The 18855-nt window shown below is 40.8% G+C and overlaps 1 protein-coding gene across 3 annotated transcripts in view; it reads left to right on the top strand.

Moving 5' to 3' along the window:
• The window catches only part of vgll4b (vestigial-like family member 4b), a 145922-nt gene extending 138663 nt beyond the window's left edge, over positions 1–7259 (top strand). For all 3 annotated transcript variants that reach the window (XM_072280330.1, XM_072280331.1, XM_072280329.1), the window contains one exon: positions 4855–7259. In XM_072280330.1, coding sequence (XP_072136431.1) covers positions 4855–5135 — 281 coding nt within the window. In that variant the 3' untranslated portion in view covers positions 5136–7259. The remainder of the gene's footprint in view (positions 1–4854) is intronic.
• Positions 7260–18855: the final 11596 nt, after the last annotated feature.

The following is an 18855-nucleotide window of genomic DNA, read 5'->3' as shown; positions in this document are numbered from 1 at the left end:
CAGATGTGGTCAGTGGTGGGAATGGATTCACCCACAATGCACTGGGCCATGTTCACTAGTTTTTGTTGAATTTTTCGTTCAAGCGCATTGGTGTATCCATACCAGGCCGTGATTCAACCAGTCAGTATATTCTCCACCACACATCTATAGAAGTTTGTCAAAGTTTTAGATGCCGTGCAAATCTTCGCAACTTCTAAGGAATTGCAGTAGACAATGAGCCCTTTGTCTCTCCTTCCAGGTGAGCAGCAGTGGCTAACATTTCAAAAGCTAACTGTGATAGACAACAGTAAAGGTTAGCGAGTGGGGTCAGGAGGTTGTGAATTCAGAGGGTGGCAGTGGATCAAGAGCCATTTGATATTTTGGGTCATGTCTTGCTGGCAATGGGCGCTGAGGGTCTAGGATTAGAAAGGAGAATGGTTGAATAAAATTGGAACTTGCTTTCCTCCTGTGAAGTAGCAAGTAAAATATTAACAATATTTTTTTTAAAAAAACACATAATATAAAGGGGAAAAAATCAAAAATCAAACCCACCAGTGCCATCAAATGTGGATCACCAACAGTAAAAAGAGGCTTATCTTTCATGTTGTGTAGTGTCCAAGGACTCAAGACCACGTAGTTCCTGTTACAATCAGTATCTTGTGAATTTGAGTAGTGTGTGTGTGTGTTGTGTAATTAGAGATGATGAGGAGTTCTGAGCTCAAATCACTCTGTCCCTCTCTTTCTTGGTGTTGCTAGACATGACTGTCCCGTCCCATCCTGACCAGGTTATCTTTGTAATACTTTCAATTTATTCACCCCTTACTTTCTCTTCTACCTTCAAGTTTCCAATTTTATTCAACCCTTCCACTTTCTAATCCTAGATGACACTCAGCTCCCATTCCCATTAAGACATAACCAAGAAGATCAAATGACTCTTGATGCTCTATTGGATTCACAGGCTCGTGACCCTGCTCACTAACTCCGAGATTTCCACCTTCCTCTTTGGTCCCACTTGATCAGCATTCCACCATCTTAATCCAGGCTCAGGACTGGATACAAAAGACAGGATGTGGAATAAATATACTCCTTTAAACCTGTTTACGAAGAGAGGGGACATCGACTCAGACCATGAGAGGCCTGTGTCGGGCATTTTCATGCCTTACAAGGCGAAGATTGGAAGTCTATCTGGGGTGCCACTCCTTGCACAGACTAGAGCAATGTGTGATTAAGTGCCTTGCTCAAGGGCACAAACACCCTGCCACAGCTGAGGCTCGAACTAACAACCTTGAGATAACTAGATGAATGCCTTAACCACTTGGCCACGTGAGGGGCAATTGAACTGCTGTACAATATCTCAGCCCATTAAGAGGCAATCAATGTGAATAAGCAGCAAATTATGTATCAGGTTTTAATAATAGACATCCGTTAGTCTCGTGAGACCATAGATTTGCGCCTTGGAAGGTTTCCAGGGCGCAGACCTGGACAAGGTTGTATGGAAGACCGGCAGTTGCCCATGCTGCAAGTCTCCCCTCTCCACGCCACCGATGTCGTCCAAGGGAAGGGTATTAGGACCTGTACAGCTTGGGACCGGTGTCGTCGCAGAGCAATGTGGTTAAGTGCCTTGCTCAAGGACACACACAAGGCTCAAACTAGCGACCTTCAGATCACTAGACGAACGCCTTAACCATTTGACCACGCGCCAACACTGGGTCTAATTGACACTGATAAAGGGTGCGTAGCTGCATTTTCTTGTATGTATCCATAATAGTAAGAAAACATGTGAGTTCTCCCCATGAACGTCAATAAATATCTTCTGTCTGGAGAATGGGCAGCTGAGTATTGACTGTTATTTACCACTGTTCACTTAGTTCAACACTTGTCATCCTGACACAGTCTTGTAGTACTTGGGTGAAGGTTTTCCTTCTGCCCCCAGTGCCACTTGCCAACATTCTCCCCATACAACACACACAAAATGCCAGAGGAACTCAGCAGGCCAGGCAGTATCTATGGAAAAGAGTACAGTTGACATTTGGGCTGAAACTCTGCATCAGTCCTGATATTTTCCTTAAATACTGCCTGGCCAGCTGAGTTCCTCCAGCATTTTGTGTGTCGCTTGGATTTCCAGCATCGGCAAATTCTGTCTTGTTTGTGATTCTCCCCATATACTCTTTCCTAGGGAATCTTGGGATCTCTATCAAGTGCTGTAAAAATTAAGGACTTGAATTCTTTATTCTGAGACTCCAGTGGTCAGAGAGCTGCTGACGCCAAGAACTGCCAAGAATAAACACAAGTATATGCCCACCCACTGCTGCAGCTCTTGTGTCCCAGGAGCATTAACCCCACAGTTCAGGCACAAGACCATAAAACCTAAGAGCAGAATTAGGCCATTCAAACCATCAAGTCTGCTCTATTGTTCTATCATGGCTGATTTATTATCTCTCAACCCCATTCATCCACCTTCTCCCCATAACTTTTGACGCCCATACTAATTGAGAACCTGTTGACCTCCGTTTTAAGTATACTCATTGACTTGGCCTCCACAGCTGTCTGTGGCAAAGAATTCCACAGATTCAGCATCTCCTAACTAAAGAAATTCTTCCTCATTTCTGATCAAGTGGGGTATCCTCTCATTCTGAGGTTGTGCCCTCTGGTCCTGGACTCCCCCACTGTAGAAACATCCACTTTATCTAGGCCTTCCAATATCTGATGGGTTTCAATGCGATCCTCTCCCTCATGCTGTTATTACAAAGGCAGTGGATAGCTGTGCCTTCCAGCACTGCTGTTAAGGTGTTAGGGTACAATTATGCTCTCTTTATCATATGCAATGGATAGCTGGAGAGCTTGATCTCAAATTCCAGAGTACTTCCTGAGGGCCGAAGAAATGCAATGTGACTATAGTGATACACATCAAAGTTGCTGGTGAACGCAGCAGGCCAAGCAGCATCTGTAGGAAGAGGTGCAGTCGACGTTTCAGGCTGTGTCCTGACGAAGGGTCTCTGCCTGAAACGTCGACTGCACCTCTTCCTACAGATGCTGCTTGGCCTGCTGCGTTTACCAGCAACTTTGATGTGTGTTGCTTGAATTTCCAGCATCTGCAGAATTCCTGTTGTTTGTGACTATAGTGATCTTAAGTTGATCTGCTTTCCAGTGACATTACATGGTTACAAGGGGATTATCTTTGGCTGATTGAATACTGCCATGGGAGAACTACAGTTGTATAAAATGGTGTAGTATTGAGGTGTGTCCTTGAAACAGGAGTTTTGTTTTCTAATGGCAATTTATATTTAATTTCAGATTCAGTCAAAGAGCACTTTAATTTCAGCACAGAAACACAATCTTCGGTCAATCCTAGACCACGCTGAATAGTTGTTCTACCTGGTCCCGTCGATCCGCACTGGAATAAGAGCCCTCCATACCCATCTCATCCATGTACTTATCCAAATTTCTCTCAAGTATTGCAATGAAGCCTTCATTCACCACTTTCGCTGGTAGCTTGTTCCACATTCTCTGCGCACTGAGTGAAGAAGTTTCCCCTTCTTCCCCTCAGGTTCACTTTAAATAGTTTTAGTCTTGTGCAGCTTCAGCCTGCTTGCATTTCTATCTATACCCCTCTTAATCTTGTATATCTCCTATCTATACACGACACTCCTTCTGCAAATCTGCTGGGGTCGTCTTTTGTGTCGTGCGCTCCCAATGCAGCCTCCTCTACATAGGTGAGACCCGTAGTAAATTGGGGGACCATCTTGTCAAGCACCCCTGCCACAAGCAGGACTTCCCGGTGGCCAAACATTTTTATTCCGATTCCTATTCCCATTCTGATGCATTGATCCATGGCCTCCCCAGACGAGGCCACTCTCAGGTTGGAGGAGCAGCACCTCATATTCCATCTGAGTACCCTCCAACCTAATGGTGTGAATATCCATTTCTCCTTTTGGTGAACAAAACTCCTCTTCTCTTTCCACCCCCCCCCCCCCATAATTCCCAACTCTCACCTTTTACTACCTCATCTGCCTATTGCTCCCCTCCTCCTTCCTTTTCTCCTGTTGTCCACTCTGCTCCTCTCAGATTCTTTCTTCTCCAGCCCTTGACCTTTCTCACCCACCTGCCTCATTGCCTCATCTGTCACCTCCAGTTAGCCCCTTTTCTCCCCTCCACCCCCACCTTTTAATTCACATATCTCCCCCTTTCCTCTCAGTCCTGAAGAAGTCTTGGTCCAAAAGATCAACACCTTTCCATACATACTGCCCGACCTGCTGAGTTCCTGCAGAATTTTGTGTGTGTTCTCCTCTGGATTTCCAGCATCTGCAGATTTCCTTGTGTTTATAATTCTGTGTACATTGTATTTAGTATTTTAGTAGATTCCCTCATCTAGTTTGTAAAGACCTACTGCATTTGAAATACAGTGTATCCTTTCCCGCTCCAATGAGGTTCATTGTTCAGAGCCAGAAAATGCATTGACCCTAAGTGCAGTTTAGTAAGAGCTATTTTAAAGTAGATAACAATATGAAGCAAAGCACTTTCTGTACTTTATATTCCATCCTTTGATTCATGCTTTTTCCAGATAAGTTAAAGCAGATGTGGCTATAACTAAGAAAATTGATGTAGATTCTGAACAACCTGCAGTTGTAAGATGTTTTGTATAGCGGTTGCCATTTTATAATGATGAATGTAATTTATTATGAATAAAGTCGTTGCATGCATAGTAGACACATTAAGTATCTCTCACTTGAGTGGTTAAAATGTAATCATCTCTCATGGCCATAGTGTTTAAATTTAAAAAGCTGTAATTTTGTTTCTGTTAATAGAAAAAGATCTGGTATGATTTGGATGTCCCCTCGTTCCCTGATAACCCCTTCCAATGGTCTTGTTTTACAGCCTCCGTACCTACTGCTACGACTTGTGATCCTGTTGTAGAAGAACACTTTCGCCGGAGCCTTGGGGAGAAATACAAGCAGCCAGAGCCTGTGACGAATTCTGTTTCCATCACAGGATCGGTGGATGATCACTTTGCCAAAGCTCTTGGAGAAACATGGCTTCAAATCAAGGCTGCCAAAGACGGAGTTTCTAGCAGCCCTGATTCTGGTTCAAGAAGGGGACAGTCCTCACCCTCGTCCCACATGGTCAATCACAATCACTCCCCTTCAGTTGTTTCATGAAGAGTGGACCACGTTGCATTCTGTGCTGAATGAACTGCATGGTTTTGACTGAGCTTGAACACTGCAAAATAAGTGGGGAGGGGGATTTTTTTTTTAAAAAACCAGACACTTTTGTGTATTTGCTTAGCATTTGCAAAAGGGTGCCCTAAAAGGAAATAGCAGGAGCTATACATATGAGTTGTATGATGTAGCGTCCTAATCTCCTGCCTCAGTTACCAAAGAAACCTCTGATGCAATTCTGCTGCCCCAAAAAGCCATGTTAAGATTGGTTGACCCAAACGCTTTGGCCTCTGCTAGTTTCTTTTGACTAGAGTTTGTGTGGTTTGCTTACATTGCTTTTCTGTTATGTAATTTTATATGTTTATATACTTGAAAAGAATTGTATGTCTGATTTGCACTATTGGGGAGTGGTGAGGTTGCTTGTCAACTTTACATCAGATTTTCTTGTTTTGTTAGATGGCAGACTGCTGACAATGAGGGCTTAGTATATTGTATATTGTGCTTTAGAGGCAAAGCAACTTAGGAAGGGAAAGTCTCATACAGGTATAAGCCTTTCTCTGTCTTCAGATTACATCTTGTGCTTGGTGCTCACGACTGGACTGCATTTTTTTTCTTTCAAAGAACACGGGCATTTTCCCCTACACCCTTCATCTGTATTTGTCAGCTTGTTAAAATAGATTTGAGATATGAAGGTCAATAGTGCTTCTATACAAGTAGCTGCATGATTTTTAAAAATAGCTGGTATCTATATTGTATAGGCATACTGAAAATTAATACTAGAGCTCTTTCTTCAAAATTGCAGTTTATTTTCATCAATAACAGTCCTAGATATTTACTGCTGGTACAGTTTTACTCAATGACATTTAAGCATGTATTCACACTGGTAGAGAAGCCAGCAAAGGAGGGTAGCCTCAGGAAAGGCCTGCATATAATATTCAGTAGATTATAAATTCCATGGTACAGGTGGCAATAGCTTTGTGCATGACTGAAGAATTATTGCATAGTGAATACAACTTGCTTAATAAACTAATAAACTAGCTCCCATCATGTCTGTGAAATCAGGCAGTTTTACAGTTAAACAAGTCATTACTTTATATGAAACAAAAGTACTTGGCTTTAATGTGGTAATGCAGATTGTCATTGCTTGCAGAATACAATTTAATTTTGATGCTTACTCTAGTCCTGTGCCAAGGTGTACATTCCTCCGATAGTGTAACGCTGTTTTATTTGTTGTTTCAATAGCCACTAGGGGCAGAGGTACAGAAAGAAGCTGTGTAATGCTTTATAGCTTCCCGATTTAGCTTTTGCCTTTGACAAAGTCACACATGCCCATACATTCCGTCATCCCAGTAAAAAACCATACACATTTCATCGCCACCTTACTGGGTAGTCACCGCTTGTCTGCTTTGGCATTCAGTGTCCTACTCTGTAGGTTAATCACTAAATGAACACTTTTTATATAGGTAACTATAAGACCATCATTACGCTGTGCGTAAAGAATGTACAAAAAAAATTCGTAGGTATTTTTTGAGGAACAATTAATTTGTTAATGATGTGTAGCTATTTAATTTTCCCTATCCTTTTTGTTGTAATCATGCAGTTTTTTTTTGTTTGGAGAAAAAAGTTGATCTTTTTTGTTTGGTGTAGATTTGTCTGTTATAAGGTAAAAGTGCAGGAACACAGTTATCTATGGAAACACTGCGTTAGCATTAATAGCCACTAGTTCATTACTGCTACAGGCTACTGAGCATTACAATGGTAGAAGGCTGTAGATGCTGTCTGTGAACTCTATACGTCTGGTCACTTGGCTGTTTTTTATATAAAATATGAGACAACTGAACAAGAATACAAACAACAATCCAGGGATTGTGGACTAATTATAAACATTGTGGAGACTGCAAACTGTTCTGAAATGCATAGACCAGGTTTATCTACAGTTTTCATTATTACGGAGAGTGAAATGTCTACAGTGTACTTGCTGTTAGTTTCAGTTTGTAAATTTGAATTCTATCCCTCTTGTTTGCGGCCTTGTTTCACCCAAAATGGAAAAAAAAATAGCTTTTGACAGGCCACTTTTTGTACTTAAAGTAGCCTCAAAGAACAATAAAGTGCTCTTAAATCATTTGATTTTTGCAACTTCTTTGTCCTTACTTACCTATTTTTAGATCTGTGTGTATGGAACATAATCCAGCTGAAGTTATGACAGCAAAAATGATTCTTCCACTGAATTATTCTGACTGATAACTCAATGGTTGTTGTAAAGAACTTGATGTCCTTTTAGACCTAAGGAAATGCATTCTGTTCAGATGGATTCATAGCCATATCAAAGTAATCAAAAAATGAGTAATGTAACCAAATGATGATAATCAGTAACGCACAAGGGTGAACATAATTTTGACCTACAGAAGGAAGCAAAATATACCTAAAGTTATTTAAAGGATTTTGTGAGTATGGTTTCATATTTTACCAATAATGTCCTCATCAGCTCTGCAAAATGCAGGTTGTCTAGACTAATGACATCAGGAAATTATTTCATGATATTTAATACTAAGGAAGGATTTAAAACTTTGATAACAATCCAAAATTAAATTGCAGAATTCAGTTTAATTTTGACATTTTTTGCACTATTGTAATTTGATGCCTTTGCACTGTACAGCTGGCACAAATTTCACAATTTAAGTCGATGATGATAATTCTGATGAGTTGCATTTTGACATGAACTTTGTACTGCCTTAAGAATTTGATCTCAATCAGCGAAGAGATCATTTGACGTTGGCTCACATCCTTCTGGTATCCCAGTCAACCTTTTCTGTAAACTCTTGATATGATGTCAGTTCTTTATTGGCCTGGACAGAAAGTGCTTCAGTACCACTTGGATGGGAATTTTAAAAAAGGAAAGCATAATTTCCAGAACAAAACTGTTGTTGGGGAGCAGAAGGTGGTTTGTGACAGGAGCCGGTTCTTCTTTCCATGATGGTGTACTGAGCTAATTAAACTAATAATTAAATATCTGACTAAATTAATTCCTTCTGTCTACATGATATTCATATCCCTACATTTTCTGCACATCTACGTGCCTATCCAGGAGCTCTTAAATATCTCCTATTTAATTCCACTCCCACCCCTGCCAGTGCATTCCAGGCACACACCACTTTTTAAAAACATTTGCCTGATCATCTCTCTTGAACTTGCCCCCTCTGGCATTAAATGCATGCCCTCTGGTATTTGGCATTTTGAGCCTGGGAAAAAGATACTGGCTCTCTAGCTATGTCTCTCATAATCTTACAAACCTCTCAGTTCTCTCCAAAGCTTCAGGCATTCCAGTGAAAACAACCAATGTATGTACAATGTCCCCTTAAAGCTGGGGTTCCCAACTATGTTTTTTTTAATGCCATGGAGCCTTACCATTAACTGAGGAATCCATGGACTTCAGGTTAGGAACCTCTGCCTTGAAGCAAATGACCTGAAATCCAGGCAGCATCCTGGTAGACCTCCACACTGTCCAAAGCCTTGACATCGTTCCTATAATGGAGTGACAAGAACTGAATGAAATGCTCCAGATGCAGCCTAATTAGAGTTTTATGAAGCTGCAACCTAACATCTTGACTCTCAACTCAATTCCTCCAATAACAAGGTCAAATGTACTGTAATACCTTCTTTACTGCTCTGTCAAACTGTACTGCTACTTTCATACTTTTAGGGAGCTATGAACTTGGATCCCAGATCTCTTAACACATCACTTAATGATCTTGCTTTTAATAGTATACACTTGAGCTCTCAAAGTCCAACACTTCACATTTAGTTGGGTTAAACTCCATTGCCAGTCCTCCACCCACATCTGCAACTGATCTCTACCCCACTGTATCTTTTGGCAATCCCCTGCACAATCCAGAACACAAACATCTGCAAAATTGCCAACCCACCCATACACATTTTCATCCAGGTCATCGATGAGCATTAAAAATAGTAGAGGTCCCAGTACTAGATGCCTGCAGACTACCACTTGCATAGACTTCTCGACAGAATAAGTCCCTTTGACCACTACCCTTTGTCTTCTATGGGCAAGCCAACTCTGAATCCAAATGGCCAAATTACCATGGGCCATTAATCTCGAACATCTTAAAACTTTTGGAAGAACCTACAATAAAGGACCTTGTCAAACAGCTTGATAAAATCCATCAGAATCAGGTTTAATATCATCAGCATATGCTGTGAAGTTTGTTGACTTTGCTGCAGCAGTACACTGCAAAACTAAATAGAATAAAACTAAAATGGAAAAATAGAAATTAAAAAAAGTGGTGAGGTAGTGTTCATGGGTTCAATGTCCATTCAGAAATCAGCAGGCCGAGGGGAAGAAGCTGTTCCTGAATCATTGAGTGTGTGCTTTCAGGCTCCTGTACCTCCTTCCTGATGGTAGCAATGAGAACAAGGCATGTAGACAAAAGCCAAAGTTCTACATCCATCAATCACCTCCATTACCTTGAAAAATTCTGATGTTAAGACATCCCCTGCATAATGACACATTGACTGGTCCAAATAAGGACATGGTTTTCCAAATGCTCATGAGTCCAGTCCCTGAGAATCCTTTCCAATAGCTTTCCTACCAATGACTTGAAATTTATATAGTTTCCAGGATTACCTCCACTTCCTTTCTTGAATAATGAAGTAACATTAGCTACTCACCAGACCTCTGGAACCTCACCCAAACGTAGAGGACATGAAGATCCTGCTCAAGGCCACAGTAATTAACTCTTACTTTGTTCTCACTGAAATACAGTAACCAGATTCTAAATGCAAGATATATACCATTAGACTTACACCAGATGATTTCAATTTTGTCACAAAGATCTACTTTTTTACCATTTAAAAATTATCTGTTGAATAACCATCCCCTCGGTTAAATTGGAAAATGGTGCGAACACAAAAATATGTGGTTGATTAATGTAAATACCATACCTATTAAATCCAGTGCATGCTATCTTATTGGGATGATAAACAAGTATCCTGCCGCTGCTATTGTAAGCAAACACATTTATTTTCATCCTTCCAAGCTTTCTTAGCTTTGAGGAAAATATTATTTGAAGTATGGGATAAATTGGTTTAAAAGGCTGAAACTTCAGCCTTGCATAAAACTTGAAAGAGGTGAATGAGAAAAAGTAGTAGGAAAAAAACAGGTTATCTTGGGCAAGGATTGCAGAATGTAAAAGGAAATGTAATATCAGTTTTCATACACTATACCGCAGCCACCAGTTTAAAAAAAAATCAGAAGAAGAGGGATCCTTTTTTGATGAAATAAATCGGTTCTTTCTAATTTCCCAAAGTCATAGAGATCATCTTGTTTGAGGTTGTTAAAAATTACTCCAGCTACTCTAGTGATTTTTTTTAATGCAAAGAATTTGCTGCCTTTACTCAGTGTGACACAAGACTCACAAATTTGTGGCTGATGTTCAACTTCCTTCTGCAAAGGTGTGTGGAGCGCACGCAGCAGTTCAACTAAACAACTTGCATTTGGACTGGATGATACGTAGAAGAGAACAGCACAGGAACGGGCTATTTGACCCACAATGTGCCAAATCAGCTCAAAACAAATCAAAAACACCTAAACACTAATCCCTCCAACCTACACAATGTCCATATCCCTCCATCTTCCTTCTATCCATGTGCCTATCCAAATATTTCTTAAAAGCCTTTAATGTATTTGCCTCTGCCACCATACCAGGCAGCGCATTCTAGGCATCCACAACTCTGAGTAAAAAAACTTACCCCTCTCACCTTCAATGCATGCCCTCTAGTATTAGACATTTCAACCCTAAGCCTATCAGAGTTGCACACTTTCTGGGGATAATTTTAAATATTCTCCAGTAACAAAGAGCAGAGATTGGCAAAATGCTGCCCAGCCCCACTGCCCACACTCTCGCTACATGGCAAGAACTAGTTGTATTTCTTTCAAGAGCTCCTGCTTTTAAGTGGCAGGAACTGAAGTTAACTCGTACTCTATAGTGATATTAAATGACAACACAAGTTAGTTATCTGAAGGCCTAAATGAATCTAGAGCTTCCTGGGCTATTTAAGGTTTTGAATATCAAAGAGCAAAACCTTTAATGAGGACTCAGTTAGATCACTAGTCACATACAACAGACCTGATGCCCTTTCAACCCTTCAGTCTAGCTGTAGATGAACAATGGATATTGTTCAACTACCAATGCTCATATGAATATATGATCACAGAAAACACCTAAATCAGTGTATTTTTATATTTATTGTGTGAAGATAAACCAATACTAATAAGTGTATCAGTGCAATTCACCCCAAGTTCTCAGTGCAGTCCATGCACCATATTCTTTCATCGGCCTAAAACACGTATTATGATCGTCAATAGAACAAGTAATATTGCAGAAGCTTAATGCCCCTCTAAATAGTGAGTTTTGTCTTAGAAAGTGTATAATCGGTTTTGTTTTCCGGTTACCAAAACAACTCTTAGGAAGTGCCTTGGGATAAAGTGCTTCCTCTCCAGTTCTGTGACATCTGAAGTGGCTGGTAGGACCATTTGGACCCAGAGATGGTGCCTCTGGATGTGCCTGATTAGCTGGATGTGTAGATTGTTTGGGAGGTGTTCTGTTCCCCTTGTCACTTACACTAGACCCTTATTTCAAAGAATGCTGTTTCCTTTGAAATAACAGGATAGTTATTCACCTTTGTTCCAAGAGCTGGCATTTGGGTTTCCTGGAATTTCATATGACTCAATTCAGAATCCAATCAGCTGCCAATTCTTACTTGGACAGCCTTTAGAATGCTTGAGAATGCCTTTAGAAGCCTTGAGAATGACAGCCACCTCCTTCAAACGCTATTTTGGTGCTCAGATTGCTTTCTCGTGGTTTCAAGCATTGGCGCATTGTGAGTACAAAGAAATTGTACTGGGAAGGTGTTGCTCAATTTGTGGCATTTCACTCCATGTTTTTTTTGGGCTCAGTCTCTCCGACTCCTCCTGTAGACACTGGGAGAGGCAAACATCTATTAGGTTGGGAATATTTTCATATTTTTACTTCAAAAGAAATGATTTTGGAATGGAGTTATCTCTGAGTGTTTTGTTTTAAAACAAAGTGAATTTGCACAATCTGTTTAATAGCAAAATCAACAATGAAAATTTGTATCAAAGCCAGATGGACAAATCTGTGGAAAATTGTACCTCTGTTTATTTTACCCTGACATGGCAAGGGTTTCAATAGGCTGTGTGGCCTCATCCGGCCCCTACATCTTTTAGATCTGACCCAGGTATACATTCACTTTGAGAATCGCTAGCTGTTATCTTTAGACTTGCGCTCCATAACAGTATTAGCAGATCTTCTAACAGTTTCAATCCATTTTATTTTAGATTTAGTAAAGGAACTGAACACTAACCTGAAATCTCCTAAGTGTTTTATGGTTGTGACACAAGAACTTGGATAACCTTACCTAATTTTGGAAGGCTGTAAAATAAAGATTTCACTTGGCACCCACTATAAACTACCAAACAAAACTGTTAAACAGTAAATGACTGAGAATTTTAACATGCTGTAGATCATTAGCTCTGTGTTTAGTTAGACGACAGAAAAATAACACGCCATACACCAGGAAATGAAAATCAAAAGAAATACGGATGCTGGAAATCCGATATACACAGAAAATGGTGGTCAGGCCGCATCTGTTGAAAGATGAACAGAATTAATTCTTTGGATCAAAGGCCCTACATCGGAGCCGTTTCCAGCAGTTTCAGTTTTTACAAAGCATACATCTACTCAGCCAAATAACAATGTCCAGGGTCAAAGTCCCTGAATCAAATCCTTGTGAGAGTTTGTTACTGTAAATGGAGTTCTGTCTCTCTGGCGACTACATATAATACATTCAATTTGATGAACTCAACTGAGGAATAATACTTGAAGATAAAGAAGTCAATAAAGGAAATTTAACTAATTGACAACTAAACTTTAGATGAACTGTCAGTCAAAAGTATTTAATACACTTATGCTGCAATTAAAACATGCAAAATTCCATCTCCTTCCACTATAGTGTATCAACACAACTGTCCTGCTGAAGGTTCTCAGCCTAAAACATCAACTGTACTCTTTTCCATAGATGCTGCCTGGCCTGCTGAGTTCCTCCAGTATTTTGTCTGTGTTGTACTGTTTTCTGTGCAGAAACCTAGCTTTTCTGCATGTCTCTCCCATAGGAATCAACTTAATATCATAAATGATTTGCATTAACCAGTATCATAGCTAAAATGCTCTTCATCTATTTCTTGGCACTGTCAGGTCTGATAATGTCTGTATCAGTGGATACATACAGGATGACAGGATGATCAAACTGAGGATTTTTTTTTCTGAACACACTGCCTGCGATCAGAAGTTTACTACTCAACCTCACAGTAAGGCAATAAGAGTTCTCTATTTTGGATTCAGTAAAAAAGGACAAAATGCAACATGAACACTCATGATTTGAGAAGCAAGGCTGGTTATCCAAAAGCAGCAACTATGGGGAGAGAAACTGAGCTTGCACCACTTCTCAACTTATTGCTGCCTAATCTCTGTGCCTCTTTCTCTCTAGCTATATACCTTTACTCAATTTCTAACTTTTCCCATTATTAACTGCTTTGTCTGTTTGATGCTACTGAGAATTTCTAGCATTTTCTGTTTCCCATGCATCCTAGTTTTTCAAGTAATTTCCTTTTTAATTTCAGAACCAATCGGAACATGTTTGTGAACACGATATTGAAATGTGGAAATGTGGAATAAGTGCTTTTTATTTCCTATATTTTTGCACTACTTATTTAATTTAACTATTTAATATACATACTTACAGTTAATTCACATTTTTTCTTTCTATTATCATGTATTATACTGCTGCCATAAAGTTAACAAATTTCACGACTTATGCCAGTGATATTAAAACTGATTCTGATTCTGTGCTCTGGTGAAAATTTTCATTAAACATCTATTGACGATTTTGATGGGCATCTACTTCTCTATACTTCAATGAATGATTAACCTAGTCACATACCCAGGTTAAAGAGAAAACATTTATCGAACTTGGTTCCTCAAAGAATCTAACAAGGTTGATTTCATGCTGTTCAGTTATAACTTAGATATTCAACCTCTGCACTAGAGTAGGCAAAAGGTAGGTGTCAGGGTACACAACTGAAAGTTGCATAAAGTTCTCTGTGTGAAGAGCCTAATGCCCAATTAAGATCTATTTTCCTGAATACTGCTGGCATATGAAGGACAAAAACTTCCAATGATTTCTTCCACTTTTTTTTAAATTTAGAGATACAGCCCTCTTGGCCTAACAAGCCCACTCCACCAATTTACACCCATGTAACCAACTAACCCACTAACCAGTACGCCTTTGGAATATGGGAGGGAACTGGGGCACCCCGGGGAAACCTACGCAGACATGGGGAGAACATACAAAGTCCTTACAGAAAATGGCTGAATTGAACCCGGGTCACTGACGCTCTAACGACATTATGCTAACCAATATGCTACCATGCCATCCCAATTTTAATTTTGGGTTTGATTTTAAAATGTTTGTATTGATACTTTATGCCTTGGTCTCACACTCCAATCTGTGTAACCTCTTTCAACCCTTGTCAGCTTCAGGATACATCTGGTATTTTTAAATATTCTAGCATGGCACCAAGTTTACACACAAAACTGTAAATGACTCATGTGGTACCTTCATAAGCTGTATTGATATAAAGAGCAGCTTTAAAATGAAGGCACCCCAAGCTTTCAAGGACACCGGTAATGAGTAATAAACAAAATCATTCCTCACCCGGCATGGCTTTAACAAACCTAAACCGACTTGATGAAAACGTGATGCTGTGTGGGTTAGATGAGCACTGAGCTCCAAGTCAAGGGAGACTGAACATCTGGCTGAATGGTGCCTTAACAACAACCTCTCACTCAACGTTAGCAAAACCAAAGATCTGATTACGACTACAGGAGGAAGAAGCCAGAGGTGCTTTGGAGTTCAGAGGTGGAGAGGAACAGCAACTTTAAATTCCTTTGGTGTTACAACCAAGTTACTACCCCTCAACCATCAAGCTCTTGAACAAAAGGGGATAACTACAGCCACTTGGCCATCCACAGCCAATGATTTCACTTCAGGAACTCTTAATTTTGTTATTTCGTGTTCTCATTATTTATCGCTATTTACTTAGATCTGCATTTGCACAATTTGTTTTCGTCTGCACTCTGCTTGATCTTTCATTGATCCTGTTATAGTTACTTTTCTATAGGTTTGCTGAGTATGCCCACAGGAAAATGAATCTCAGGGTTGGATGTGGCGACATATATGTACTCTGATAATAAAAATTACTTTGAACTTTGATCAGAGGGTACTTCATGGGACCAGAGCTTAAGAGCCATCACAATGAGAACCTGCCAGTACCTCTACTTCCTTCGATGTTCGCATAGATCCTAAAACTTGTCATCTAAAAATTTGATGACTTCTATAGATGCACAGTGGCGAGCAGCTCGACTGATTTCATCACAGCCTAGTGTGGAAATACCAGTGCCTGGCAATGGATAATAGTCTACAGAAAGTGATGAATACAGCTCTATCCATCACAGGCAAAACCCTCCTCATCATTGAGCATATTTAGAGACATAGAAACATAGAAAACCTACAGCACAATATAGGCCCTTCGGCCCACAATTCTGTGCTGAACACGTACTTACTTTAGAAATTACCTAGGGTTACCCATAGCCCTCTATTTTTCTAAGCTCCATGTACCTATCCAGGAGTCTCTTAAAAAACCCTATCGTATCTGCCTCCACCACCATTGCTGGCAGCCCATTCCACGCACTCACCACTCTCTGTGTAAAAAAACTTACCCCTGACATCCCCTCTGTACCTACTTCCAAGCACCTTAAAACTGTGCTGTCTCGTGTTAGCCGTTTCAGCCCTGGGAAAAAGCCCCTGACTATCCACATGAACGATGACTCTTGTCATCTTAAACACCCCTATCAGGTCACTTCTCTTCCTCTGTTGCTCCAAGGAGAAAAGGCCAAGTTCACTAATTCTATTCTTGTAAGATATGCTCCCCAATCCAGGCAACATCCTTGTAAGTCTCCTCTGCACCCTTTCTATAGTTTCCACATCCTTCCTGTAGTGAGGTGACCAGAACTTAGCACAATACTTCAAGTGGGGTCTGACCAGGGTCCTATATAGCTATATAGAGTGAGGTGGAGAATAAATGAGTGGCTGCGGGATTGGAACAGGGGGCAGGGATTCAGATTGCTGGATCATTATGACCTCTTTTGGGGCAGGAGTGACCTGTACAAATATCCTGGTGGGGAGGTTTGCTAAGGCTATTGGGGAGAGTTTAAATTAGGATTGCTAGAGGCTGGGAACCGAATTGAAGAGAGTAATGAAGAGGTGGTTGGCTCATAAATAGAGAACGCTTGGAGACAGTGCGAGAGGGAAGCTAGATAGGTGATAGAGAAGGGACATGCTCAGACTGATGGTTTGAGATGTGTCTATTTTAACGCAAGGAGTATTATGAACAAAACGGATGAGCTTAGAGCATGAATCAGTACTTGAAGCTATAATGTTGTGGCCATTACAGGGACTTGGATGGCTCAGGGGCAGGAATTGCTGCTTTGAGTGCCAGGCTTTAGATGTTTCAGAAAGGACAGGGAGGGAGACAAAAGAGGTGGGGGAGTGGCACTGTTGATCAGAGAGAGTGTCACAGCTGCAGAAAAGGAGGAAGGCATGGAGGGATTGTCTACAGAGTCTCTGTGGGTGGAAGTTAGGACCAGGAAGGGGTCAATAACTCTACTGCGTGTTTTTTATAGACCACCCAATAGTAACAGGGACATCAAGGAGCAGATAGTGAAACAGGTTCTGGAAAGGTGTAATAATAATAGGGTTGTCGTGGTGGGAGATTTTAATTTCCCAATATCTATTGGCATGTCCCTAGAGCGAGGAGTTTAGGTGGGGTGGTGTTAGGTGTGTTCAAGAAGGTTTCTTGACACAATATGTAGATAAGCTACAAGAGGAGAGGCTGTACTGGTATTGGGAAATGAACCTGGTCAGATGTCAGATATCTCAGTGGAAGAGCATTTTAGACATGGTGATCACAATTCTATCTCCTTTACCATAGCATTGGAGAGGGATACGAACAGACAAGTTAGGAAAACATTTAATTGGAGTAAGGGGAAATCTGAGACTATCAGGCAAGAACTTGGAAGCATAAATTGGGAACAGATGTTCTCATGGAAATGTACGGAAGAAATGTGGCAAATGTTCAAGGGATATTTGCATGGAGTTCTGCATGAGTATGTTCCAATGAGACAGGGAAAGGATGGTAGGGTACAGGAACCGTGGTGTACAAAGGCTGCTATAAATCTAGTCAAGAAGAAGAGAAGAGCTTATGAAAGGTTCAAAAGCTAGGTAATGATAGAGAGCTAGAAGATTATAAGGCTAGTGAGAAGGAGCTTAAGAAGAAAATTAGGAGAGCCAGAAGGGGCCATGAGAAGGCCCTGGCGGACAGGATTAAGGAAAACCCCAAGGCATGCTACAAGTATGTGAAGAGCAAGGGGATAAGACATGAGAGAATAGGACCAATCACGTGTGACAGTGGAAAAGTGTGTATGGAACCAGAGGAAATAGCAGAGGTACTTAATGAGTACTTTGCTTCAGTATTCACTACGCGAAAGGACCTTGGCGATTGTAGGGATGACTTACAGTGGACTGAAAAGCTTGATCATGTAGATATTAAAAAAGAGGATGTGCATGATCTTTTGGAAAGCGTCAAGTTGGATAAGTCACCGGGACCGGATGAGATGTACCCCAGGCTACTGTGGGAGGTGAGGGAGGAGATTGCTGAGCTTCTGGCGATGATCTTTGCATCATCAATGGGGATGGGAGAGGTTCCGGATGATTGGAGGGTTACGGATGCTGTTCCCTTATTCAAGAAAGTGAGTAGAGATAGCCCAGGAAATTATAGACCAGTGAGTCTGACTTCAGTGGTTGGTAAATTGATGGAGAAGATCCTGAGAGGCCAGATTTATGAACATTTGGAGAGGCATATTATGATTAGGAATAGTCAGCATGGCTTTGTCAAAGGCAGGTCGTGCCTTACGAGCCTGATTGGATTTTTTGAGGATGTGACTGAACACATTGATGAAGGTAGAGCAGTAGATGTAGTGTATATGAATTTTAGCAAGGCATTTGATAAGGTACCCCATGCAAGGCTTATTGGGAAAGTAAGGAGGCATGGGATCCAAGGGGATATTGCTTTGTGGATCCAGAACTGGCTTGCCCACAGAAGACAAAGAGTGGTTGTAGATGGGTCATATTTTGCATGGAGGTCAGTCACCAGTGGTGTGCCTGAGGGATCTGTTCTGGGACCCCCTCTCTTCGTGATTTTTATAAATGACCTGGATGAGGAAGTGGAGGGATGGGTTAGTAAATTTGCTGATGACACAAAGGTGGGTGTGTTGTGGATAGTGTGGAGGGCTGTCAGAGTTTACAGTGGGACATTGATAGGATGCAAAACTGAGCTGAGAAGTGGCAGATGGAGTTCAACCCAGATAAGTGTGAACTGGTTCATTTTGGTAGGTCAAATATGATGACAGAATATAGTATTAATGGTAAGACTCTTGACAGTGTGGTGGATCAGATGGATCTTGGGGTCTGAGTTCATAGGACACTCAAAGCTGCTACGCAGGTTGACTCT

The sequence above is a fragment of the Mobula birostris genome, chromosome 16, assembly GCF_030028105.1.
Source record: "Mobula birostris isolate sMobBir1 chromosome 16, sMobBir1.hap1, whole genome shotgun sequence".
In the NCBI taxonomy this organism is placed as follows: domain Eukaryota; kingdom Metazoa; phylum Chordata; class Chondrichthyes; order Myliobatiformes; family Myliobatidae; genus Mobula; species Mobula birostris.
The sequence above is the reverse complement of the archived record's forward strand: the minus strand, read 5'-3'. Positions and strand labels throughout refer to the sequence as shown.